At 48.6% G+C, this 11,467-nt stretch overlaps 3 protein-coding genes across 3 annotated transcripts; 2 read left to right on the plus strand and 1 right to left on the minus strand.

Annotated features, from left to right (window-relative positions):
• Positions 1-148: 148 nt before the first annotated feature.
• Positions 149-1,927, plus strand: VFPPC_05826 (cytochrome P450 monooxygenase; the record flags this gene model as incomplete). Its single annotated transcript, XM_018284956.1, has 1 exon — positions 149-1,927. The coding sequence occupies one exon, from the start codon at positions 149-151 to the stop codon at positions 1,925-1,927; it is 1,779 nt and encodes a 592-aa protein (XP_018141887.1).
• Positions 1,928-2,497: 570 nt separating this feature from the next.
• Positions 2,498-3,717, plus strand: VFPPC_05827 (RTA1 domain-containing protein; the record flags this gene model as incomplete). The annotated part of the gene is made up of 4 exons (XM_018284957.1): positions 2,498-2,516; positions 2,595-2,694; positions 2,764-2,928; positions 2,997-3,717. 4 exons carry the CDS (start codon positions 2,498-2,500, stop codon positions 3,715-3,717), a joined length of 1,005 nt encoding a protein of 334 aa, XP_018141888.1.
• A 4,542-nt stretch (positions 3,718-8,259) lies between these two features.
• Positions 8,260-11,172, minus strand: VFPPC_05829 (HC-toxin synthetase protein; the record flags this gene model as incomplete). The annotated part of the gene is made up of 1 exon (XM_018284958.2): positions 8,260-11,172. The coding sequence occupies one exon, from the start codon at positions 11,170-11,172 to the stop codon at positions 8,260-8,262; it is 2,913 nt and encodes a 970-aa protein (XP_018141889.2).
• Between the last annotated feature and the right edge of the window lie 295 nt (positions 11,173-11,467).

The following is an 11,467-nucleotide window of genomic DNA, read 5'->3' on the forward strand; positions in this document are numbered from 1 at the left end:
TAGAACAGTATCTACGTGAATCTTTGGTCCAATTTGTTTTCTCTCGTTCTCCATTACGTATCTTGATCTGCGGCTCCGACGAGCCGAGTACCAAAGTATCCTAGCCGACACACACTTTGCCCCAAATTATTTACCTAAACATCTCGGCATGGCCTATGCTACAATAGCCATTGCTGCTGTGGTGTTGATCTACTTGTCGCAGTTCCTCAACAACCTCGTGCGGAACATGATAAATGGCTGGACGATTGGGCTGCCCATGATTATTGTCCCTGTTGATCATACTCAGCTGCTTTGGTTGATCTTAGCTCCGCTCGGAAGACGCCGACTTCAACAGATCCTCCCACGACGACTATGGAGTCGATTAGCGATCACAATTTTTGGCTGGGAATTTCACGAGAAATTGCGACCGTTTGAACAGTTCGCAACGAGTCGTGGAAAAGAGAAGGGAATGTCATTTCTACTCGCCGGATTTGGCCACCTCGAGCTCTGGACAGCGGATCCTGTAGCAGTTCAAGATATTCTGCTCCGTCATCGAGATTTTGAAGTTCCACACTCGCTAGAGTTTGCTCTTGGGCAATACGGTCCGAATGTGTTGACGACAAACGGGGACCAATGGACGAGACATCGAAGAATTGTGTCCAGTGTCATCGACGAACGCATATCCAAAACTGTTTTTGAGGAATCCATTGAACAGGCTGACGGATTACTGGGCGAGATAGAAGCATCTACAGATGGCACGGCGCCTACTGAAACACGTCACTTATTCGATATGCTAAAGAAGATTACCATTCACGTTCTTCTTACTGCTGGAATGGGTAGAACAGTAGCCTGGCAAGATGATAAAGAACAAAAGCCAGAACCAGGCTACAGAATGTCGCATATTAAATCCCTTACCACCGTCGTAACGAGTATAGCAGGATTCGGTTTACTACCGACTTGGCTTCTCGTACAATGGCCCGAGTGGTTATCAGGACACCAGAAAATGACGTCTATTGGGCATGCAAAGATGGAAGTGGAAAAGCGCAGCAAGTCAATATTGGATCAGGAGCGAACTTCTCGAGCTAGGGGAGAAGAGTCGACCTCAATGAACAACATCATGGTCAAGTTACTAGATGCCTCGGAAGAAGGCAAGGACTCGGGTCAACCTTTAACAGAGGCAGAGATGATTAGCAACCTGTTCATTTTTACGGCCGCAGGCTTCGAGACAACCGCAACATTGTTGACCTACGCCACAGTCCTCTTGGCACGATACCCCGCGTGGCAAGACTGGCTACTCGAAGAGGTGGATGAAATCACACCAGCAAATGATCAGCCAAGTTACATGGAGTATTCGGCCATCTTCCCTCGAGCCACACGCACGATGGCATTTATGTTTGAAACTTTACGACTATACAGCCCAGTGTGCCATGTACATCGGGAAACTGCATCGCCACAAGTCGTCCGCACGGAAACTGGCAGTGTCCAATTGCCAGCTAACACACGGATTTACGTCAACTCGGTGGCGGTTCACCTTCTCCCGATATGGAGAGATATTAATAGGGCATCTGATCCGCCCTTCTACAAGCCAGATCCGGACAATATTGCTGACGAGTACGCGTTCCGCCCTTCAAGGTGGATCAATCAGCCCAACGAGGCTCAGCGGATCTACCACCCACCCAAAGGAACATGGATCCCATGGGCCATGGGACCCCGAGTTTGTCCAGGACAGAAAATGGCCCAAGTGGAGTTCACGGCTGTCATGTTGACATTGCTGCGGAGGCATCGAATAGACGTGGTTCCCCTGGTTGGAGAAGGACGCAAAGAAACGGAAGACCGGCTGGACGCGGCGCTGTGTGACAGCAGTTGGGTTACAGTTCTACAAATGAACAACGTGTTTGACCCCAAGCCCAATGAGGGGCTTCCAATGAAATTCTCCAAGCGGAGGTAGTAAAGTAGTCTGTATCATTTAACAGCAGAGTTGATGGGCAACCACTTGTCGGAGGCATTGATGACGCGCAAGACAGGCGAGACAGATCTAGCAGACGGAAAGATCTTTATTGAATAGGGGGTGGGGGAGAATCGGGGTATATGAGAAGCCATAGGTGGTCATTTTTTGAGTAGACGACTCATAGAATTGTTTCCAAAATGATAAGCTGACTGCTCATTTATCTGATTCAATTCGAGCGTCTGGCCCCACTTTAAACGCCATCAAGCAGGGATTCGGAAGGATTTAAAGTCAAACGCTCGGCAACCAAAGCCTTAGCGTCTTGGCAATTTCATTATCTTCTTTGGGACTAGCGCGGTAGCACCCAACGTCATCGCCCAGCCAATCATGAGGAAGCTGCCGTCACGGAGAACGTAAGCTTGGTCAGGTCGTGTCAAGATAAACTCCCCTCAACAGAGGCATAGATGATTCCGTAAAAACATGGATTCTTCGTCGAAAAATGCATTCAGCTGGTCCTGCGCGAAGAATCTAGATTCCTAGGCTAAATCGAGAGCCTAGCGGTTCATATCCAAAATGTCGAGCGGCGAACCTGGTAAGCAACCTTCTTGAATCCAACGTCTCAGTCAGCAGGTGCATTTTGCGTTCGGTCAGCGATGCTAATACATTCAAGTTCTCGGAAGTCTCTTTGTCTATACGCCTAATCAGGCAGCACCTATTTTCTTCACTATTGCCTTTGGTCTCTCTGCCATCGCGCACATTTGGCAATGCGCGTACGTTTCCTGTTGGCGTTGTGGGGTGCCTCACGAAAATACATGACTTTGGCTGACCTACGAGAGTAGTAAATACCACAGCATCAAGCTTGTCGGACTGCATCCGCTGTGCGCCGTGTTATTCACTGCCGGGTACGCTCTGCGAGAATACGCATCAACGAACGAGAACTACATCTACAGCGACCGAAACCTCATCATCTATATTCTGAGCCAAGTTTTCATATTTGTCTGCCCGTGAGTACTACGTCCCAATGTCGAGATGCAGTTGAGCTCGTAACTGATACCAGACCTCGGTTTCTTAGTCCCCTTCTTGAGCTTGCCAACTATCATGTCCTCGGCCGAGTGCTATACTATGTTCCCTATTACGCACCCATGCCCCCCGGGAGGGTGTTGGCTACCTTTGGCGGCTTGATGGCATTGGTTGAAGTTCTGAACGCCGTTGGTGTAGCCCTGAACTCTAATCCGTCGTCGGATGAATCACAGCAAAAGATGGGAGGCCATTTGATAATCGCTGCGATCGTGATCCAGATTGTCGTCATTCTCATTTTCGTCGCCCTTGCTGGGACTTTCCACTTTCGCTGTAGCAAAGCCAAGTTGCACGCTAAGAATGTCACTACCATGCTCGCGGTGCTATACACAAGCATGGCACTCATTTTTATCCGTTGCCTCTACCGCCTCGTTGAGCACGTAGGAAACACGGCAATTGATATTACTGACCTGGATAAGTTGAGGGCTCTGAGTCCTCTTTTACGCTACGAAGTATACTTTTACATATTCGAGGCTAGCGCTATGCTAATAAATTCCGTTATTTGGAATGTTTGGCATCCGGGTCGAGCGTTGCCCAGGAGCTCCCGCGTCCACTTGGCGGCAGATGGTGTGACCGAGATCACAGCTAGCAAACAATCTGATGACCGGCCGTTATGGGCCAAAGTGTTGCATATAGCGACTTTTGGTCTTTTGTTCCGCCGGAAGAAGAAGAGTGCTTCGTTTCACGAACTTGAGAACTATCGAGGTGGCTCCTAATAGCCCATTCCCTCTGATATCTGCACCATATCTCGTTTAGGGGTTTGTCAAGGGTTAGGCGTTATATTTGGCTGTGTGCGGGAGTAAAGTGTTGTGCAATGGCTACTGGTGAAGCTTCACTGTTTTGTTTGGAGATACGCACAATATCGAACGCTACAAATGTCGGCTACAATGCCTGACTGTGTAATATATTTTAGAATGGAAACTTCGACTAGGTCAATCAGCTTTCGTTTGTACTGTTTAGGGTTTAGGGTTTCCTGCACGTTTGTAGTACTTGAATACTCCCATTTTCCGTAATTGGTGTCGTCTCTGTATTGCTAATTTTCGCTGCCGGATGCCTGCTTGGGAGCTACGTGGGACGAGCACCAAAGCTAGATTCTCGCATTAGTTCCCACTTCCCTCGTATTTGCATTTCTTCTATTTATTGGGCCAGTCTCTGTGCAAAATAACCGCAGATCCGGCGCGGCGGCATAAAACATTCCGGGTCGGTGCTACTATTGTCAGCTTCAAGTATAGGCGCAACCCACCACCTATCCAATCGTAAATATGTACATTCCATGGGGAAGAGAACTCAAAACCCTGCTATTGCATACGTCAGCTAACTGCATGGGGCTTAGAGCCGCGCAGTAGCCGTTCAAACTGAGATGCCTGGCTGTCAGGTGCCGATCTCACCAAATTGTTCCGACTCTTGATATCGCTCCTCAATTACGAATAAGGCTATCCGCACAAGCAAGGGTTTCGAGTTGCCGGCTTCGATACAAAACCTTGGAGGAATCCTCTACTGCATTCGATCCCAGATGTGCTGACCGGAACCAGACCGAATGTCACAACCTGAAGAGCCCTGCACCTTGAAACCCCGCAAGCGGTGTAACGCTGACATGCGTTTCAACCGCAGTTTTTATGAGCTATAGTGAGATTGCTTTCCGGTCAGCATGCATCAATAGTGTACGTAAACGATAATTCTGAGCGGTATTGTCAGCGACTATGAATTGAAGGGTTAGGCGTGTAGAGCTGCTTTCTGCCCAACCCTGGGGTCAGAGTGATTCAATTATCCGCAAATCATGAACTATAGACTCAAGGACCTTGTACTGTCAGCGGAAAATTTCGTGCTTTTGAAACCGTCCCGTCTCATGCGTGCTGCGGCGCCTATGCTGTGGCCAATACATAGGCACGCCAAGTTACCTTCACGCTGAAGATTCTTCCGATTGGAGGATGGCTGGTTACCCAACATTGAATGCAATAAGCGTCACCTGGTGGATCAATGTAACTCTACTGTTCGGAGGTAACGCTATTACTCGGGCTCAAGTCAAAGGAACATGGAGGTTGCACCATACGCAGCCGGCAGAGGAGGTGTTTTAGTTTGAGATGATCTGCAAACACAGGGCACACAGCACCTCCCGGTAACTGGAATACGACATTGTGACAGGAAAACGAGGGAGACTCTGCGGGCAGAAATCATCGTGATACCGGCATTATGCGCTGGAAATTGCTTCCTATTAATTGTGCATGTTGACAGTCTGAAGCACAAACTCATCAACAAACGTGTCTCACAACGTGGCATGCACATGCTGGTGAAGCAGAGAACCTGCTCTTTTTGACGTTACATACATACATACATACATACATAAAAGTCCGCTAGTTTCTAATATATCTACCATGAGTCTAACGTTCAGGACGTTCCTGTAGTTTCTACTCAACTTCATGCCGTGGACTGGATTACCTGGGGGTTTCCATCTTCAATGGTGGGACCATCCAAACCTATATTTCAAACCGTTTAATACCCGGAGTCTCCATCACACGAACTGTCGCTGTAACTTGAACTGTCATAAGTCTCGTCCCGCAAATAGGGCATCTTGTGATATGTCCGCCTCATCGTTGAGAGGTAGTTTCGTACTCGGTCATTTCGTTTTAGGAATCCTGCTTTTACGCCCAACTTGTATAGCACCTGGACCTCCTTGATTGCCTTTTCCGCTGGTGAAGTTGCTTCACCATCCTGGCCAACTGTTGAACTCCCTCCAGGGCAGGCAGATGGCCGATTCATATCGAAGTCCTAGTAGTCGAAATTAGCCTACCGACAAGACATATACCGAAGTCACGGCAATGCTGTTGGCAATGGGACTTGTGTGAGTAGAGAGTAGAAACATACCCTCTGATTTAACTCAGCTGCTGACTGGTCTCGGTTTACTTGCGAGGAAGCTCGGTTGGGTTGGTTGCTGCTGCTCATCCTCTGATTGCTTACACTCGAGCCTGATGCAGGGCTTTGGTATGGGAATGCTGGTGGTGACACTATACTATCGACTCTGGGGCGCAGCCCGTTGGTATTGAACATGCCATCGTGGCCGTCTTCCTTCAAGTGTCTGTCTTGATCGCTCGGGGTAATTGTGAAGTCGAGGTCCATTAGTGGCCAAGAAGAATCTCCATGGTCCTTGGGCTGTTGCTGCTGTGGCCAATATTGGGGATCTTGAACAACGTACTCTACTTGGGGTTGTGATTTCTGTAAATACTCGGGATAAGGAGGTGATGGAGGAAGGCCAATCAGTGGCGTACTGAGTGCCCCGTCTTCAGCGGTGAGCGCCCGTCCAGTCAATGCGTCCAAACCGTTACTGACACTAGCACTGGATGGTTGTTTTTGACGTTCCCCTGTGTGAATCAAGAGCTGTTAGCTGCGGGAATTCATACCCGTTCGGACTGGGGTATGAATCATACTTCGGCGTTGCTGTGATTCGCGATTCTGGCGTCGACGTCGCTCGCGAGATTCCTGACTAGGCGGCATTGGAATGATAACTTCCTTTGACGCAGCTGAAAAGCAGGTATAGTGTGGAATAAGCCTCGCTATATAAATCGTGGTACAGATAATCACTAAGACTGGTGATAAACAGTGATAGGCTGTCAAGGATTTAGGAGCATTTACTATACGTCTCACGTCGATAGCAAGTGAGGGCTAAATAAATCGGCAGGAAAGTCCCGGTAGACACCATTCTGGTTGAATTATCTGGCCTACCACGTTGAATGTCTGGCCCCCATCGTGAATTTCCTGGTCAGCCGTATCTCGAACCAGCAGGTGGGTAAGATTATTCCTGCAATCCTTCTCGACGCAAAGAAATAGTAATCTTAGTAAGGCTCGGCGGACGGCTAATATAAGGTGGGGTTATCGAATTAACCCCGGTTCTCTTGACAAGTGAAATAACAAATGCCTCCTCCATCTTGCTCGGATTCGGCCGAGGGCTTGCTTGTTGCGTCGAAGATAAGGGTATACGGCACGTGCAGATACGTTTTGTACGGCAATTGGTAGGCTACAAATAGTATTGATTTAATCATTCGATGTGGAATGCCTGAGCCTTACAAAGTGTTTTGCCTCGAGGGTGTGGTGTAACTTGATGAGTACGCAACATTCTGCACGGTATCCTGCAGGAATGCCTGTCCCGATGGTTCACAACACGAGGCTCCCTCCCCGGCGGGTGCTGCCTGTTCCAGATACAGTCATATATGGCTAATCTTTGCCGGAGGAAGAAACGGAAGTGTTCCGTAATTCCAGGGGTGTATGGCAATGAGTGCTGGCAATCATCGGTTCTGGGGGCCAAGCCTTCTTTCTAATCCTTCGATACTAATTTGGTCGAAACATACGTGCCAAGACAATTGACGTTTCCCACCTGAGTCAAGCATTCAAAACCAATCTAACAACAGCTCGAAAATATCGGGGTTCAGTCATATGTCCCGAGAGCTCACGAGTCACGACCGAGAAACCATCTTAGCTACGAAGTGGCTCCCCCGTTAGTTTTCACAGTGGCGCAGTGTTTTCTATTTCCCGGTTTGTTTCCCCTCATGCTATGGTATGAAGGGCAGGGATTATTAGTAGTTTGCCCGATATGCAGCCACTTGGACTCAAAACAAGCCACCCTGCTGACCCTTGCCAGAGACCTCCGATGGTGGCACATTTCGATGGTGGTCGTCAGAGACAAGAAAAGAATGGTATCGGTTACACATATCGCCGTTGATGGAAAATTTACCACACCTGTCAAAACTTTGGGTCAGACGCCTCAATCTCAGCCGCGTCCAAAGGTAGCGTATGAAGGGTCCAGTGCGGAGGTCGAACGCGTTGCCTTCTGAAGCAGATGGTCAGTAAGCATGACACAATGCGGCAGGGACGGCACATGGTTCAGTAGTAGAATAGCTGGGATTACCTTTGGTGGCGGGTGACATTTTGAATTGCCCGGTGCTCACCGGGTCGGTGTTCCTCCGCCGAGTGATCCGATTGCGAAGTCCCAATCAAGAGCATGGTGTAAGCAAGGGTTTTTGTTCTACTCCTTGCAGCCGCTTCCTTGGATGATACCTTCACACGTTGACGTTGACGCAAGTTGTGGCTGCATGCGTAAATATTGCCTCTGTTCCTTTGATTTGCTACGAGGTTGAATCATAGGTTTTGTTACATTCTATAGTTGGCATGGGGCTTTACAGGGTTGCCAATGTTGATAACTGAGCTATTGGAGTTTTATTGGTGGAGCTGTATGCAGATTAATTAAGCTTTGTGAGAAGCACGAACCTCTATACTAGATGTTTGAGCCCTGTTGACTTTACCCAATCTCGAATACTACCCCGATCAAGAGCCTGAGAGTCTGTTCTAGGTAGACTTTCTACCGCAATCCATACAGTAGGAACTATATCAGAGGGTAACTTGGATTTCGCGTAATTTTTGACAGTACTGATATCCCGCGTGACAACACTTTTGCAAGTTTCAGATATCGGGCCTAATATTGACTTAGATGGTAAGACAGAGTCAGCCAGGCAAACGACAGCCACAATTTGAGTCCGGCCAGCTGAGATCTGCGTCAAGATAGCGATGTCACTCAATCTATCACAGTTGAGAAGTACTCTCTCGATATCTTCGAGTTGTGTGCCGCGACCTTTGATCTGGACACGATTGCTTCGACGTCCTACCAAACAGATATTGCCGTCAGTATCGTATCGGCCGAGAAGCCCCGTACGATACATTCTTGCGTCTTCAAGTGAGAACGAAGCCGCCCAAGCTGGTGCTGCGACAAATGAGGCCGCCGTTTTCGCCTCGTCTGCCAAATATCCTTTGGCTACACCAGGGCCGGCAACTAGAAGCTCACCAATGCTGCCGATTGGAGCGAGGTCATGGATGTTCTGAGAATTTACTATCCAAACAGAGCAGCCGGCGGGTAACCCAACGCATGTTGTATCTGGCGAACTGGGTGGAACATCTAGAACGGTACTTATGAAAGATGTTTCACTTGTTCCCCAACCGCGGAAGAGCCGTACGGCCTTAGTCCACATTGTTGATACTTTGGTCGGAATAGGCCTTTCGCCAATACACAATACGTTTTCTAGAGAAGGCGTGCTGCTCGGTGCTACGGTACAGAGCTCACTTGACGAGAGTATCGTCCAATTTGACTCAGAACCCTCAATGGCTCTCGATAGATTCATTTCGTCACCTGGCTTAGAGTGAACGCAGACACAGCCCCCGGATAGTAGCATTCCGAGGACCTCAAAAATGCTCCAGCTGGACGCATAAGATGTACGATGTAGCATACGGCAACCTTGCTGCCAGCCAAGTCTTTGGGCTTGGCTTACCAAGGAAACTGTCAAGTTTCCGTGTTGAAGCATCACCGCTCGTAATTCTGTCCCAGCATCCGCGGTAAGCAGAGTAAAGGCGTTATCATCCTGACAACTCGTATCATTTGGAACGGGGTTGCTCGTTTTCGTCGACCCAATGGTGTCGTGATTGACAATGAAGATGTCTGACCCAACACCAACGGACTTGGGATGTTGTGTGGATGATACCAAAACAAGTTTCGCATTTACTCGGGAGCATACCGCTGTCCTGTCGCTAAGATCGTCTTTCTCATCAATTGGCACGCATACACCACCAGCTTTCAGGATTCCGAGCATCGCGACCGTGGCCCACAGAGACTTTTCAAATATCATGGCCACTGCAACATTTCGCGAGACACCTCTTGCTCGCAGGTCATGAGCAAGCCGATCGGACATTCGATCCAGCATGCCGTATTCCATTCTCATGTCGCCGTCCTCTACTGCGGGAGCGTCAGGATGTTCTCGAACTTGGACACGAAATGCTTGCTGGATGGACGCTGCCGATTGTTGAGGAGTACCTCTATTCCATGATGATATACGTTGATGATCGTGAGGGTTCAATAACTTTAAGCTACTCAACTTCGTCTTTGTCGGCGATTCTATCAGTAGTTGCAGGACATGCTCAAACTGATTCAGGGCATGATTCAACTGAGTCTCAGATATAGCTTGAGGGTCGAATCTAGGATCAATCGTGAAGCCGTCGCCGTTTATGTTGAAAATTAAATGTAAGGGAAACGGTGCTTCAATCGACGTCATGCATTCCAACTTGATATCCTCGCTTTCACCCGCAGCCGGTAGCTCAGGCAGGATATTCAGTAACGTTCGGTATGCTGCAGCATGTTTTGACGCTGTGCTGGCCGCGATAATCTTGTGTATACCGCATTGTACGGCAGGGTTTGCTTGAAGTTGCCGAAGCGACAGAGCTCGCTCTTTGATCAATTGCTCCACGCTCATGTTGCGTTTCAGGTCAACTTGGATCGGAACTTCTATGACTGTAGGCCCCAGAGTATTCCGAAGCCCGTTTGAGGAGGACGAGCGTCCCGAAAGTAGATAACCGTAAGCAACGCTGTCATTGCCCGTGTAAATGCTCGACGTAATGGCCCACGACGCCTCGATAAAGTACGGCATCTGAGCAAGAACTGCTCCACTCACAGTTCGTCCAAGGGATACTTTTCGTGTTGCAGCCTTTCGAACCTCCCCTGAACCTCCTGATCCAAAGTCTGGGAAACATGCCGGATGACCTCTGAATCTAGCTGCCCAGAAGACCTTGGCTTCAGAGTCGTCTATACTCTTACAATGAGCAACGAAATCTTTGAATGGTACGCGGGTCGGTGGTTCGAGTTGGTAATACGCAGCTGCCAAGTCGACATTGAACAAAGTGAACCATGACCAGTAATCCATGATTGCGTGATGTATTGTGGCGACAAACTTCGTGCCGATAAACCTCGCGCGAAATAGCGGTACTCCAATCCAAAGGCCCTCAGTTCTGCTATCCTGTAGATACTGTTCCATATCACCCGAATGGTGTATTGGAATTTCATCTGCCCCTAGAACGACTTGAAGCGTTCCTAGACGACATATTGCAAACCTCGTGCGCAGGATTGCATTCAGATCGACTACGCGTCGAAGCGCTTCGGAGAATCGTTCAACGCTCGCGGAAGGACCAAATGAGAGGACAAACTGGTATACTTCCGGTCTGATCTCCTGTATCATACGAATTTGTGAAGGAGTACACTCATATACATCCTCAATGTCTTTGATTGATGTGTTGCAAGCTCTGGCGATATCGGTTAGGATCGCTTCGTCGACATCATCTTTCGACATAATGCCAGGGGACGCCATCTCGGAATGTTGATTTGGATGCAGGGCCAGCTCTTGGCAAGTGAATAGACTTTTAGAGGGAAATCATTAAAAAAGATAAATAGAAAACACACAACATCTGTGTCCTGATTGCCTGGCTGTAAGTCTGCAAACCCACTTGAGGTGTTTCTAGGTCTGCTTCACTCTAAAGCCGCCGCTTAAGAACAACGATTTTACCAGCTCGTAGCTGGGCAGGTTCCCCAAAGCTTACTACCTGTTGGATTCGGTGTGCTTAGGCATTTGGTGCCGATCTATCGCTGTATCTCTCATTCTCAAG

This window comes from Pochonia chlamydosporia, chromosome 5 (assembly GCF_001653235.2).
Source record: "Pochonia chlamydosporia 170 chromosome 5, whole genome shotgun sequence".
In the NCBI taxonomy this organism is placed as follows: domain Eukaryota; kingdom Fungi; phylum Ascomycota; class Sordariomycetes; order Hypocreales; family Clavicipitaceae; genus Pochonia; species Pochonia chlamydosporia.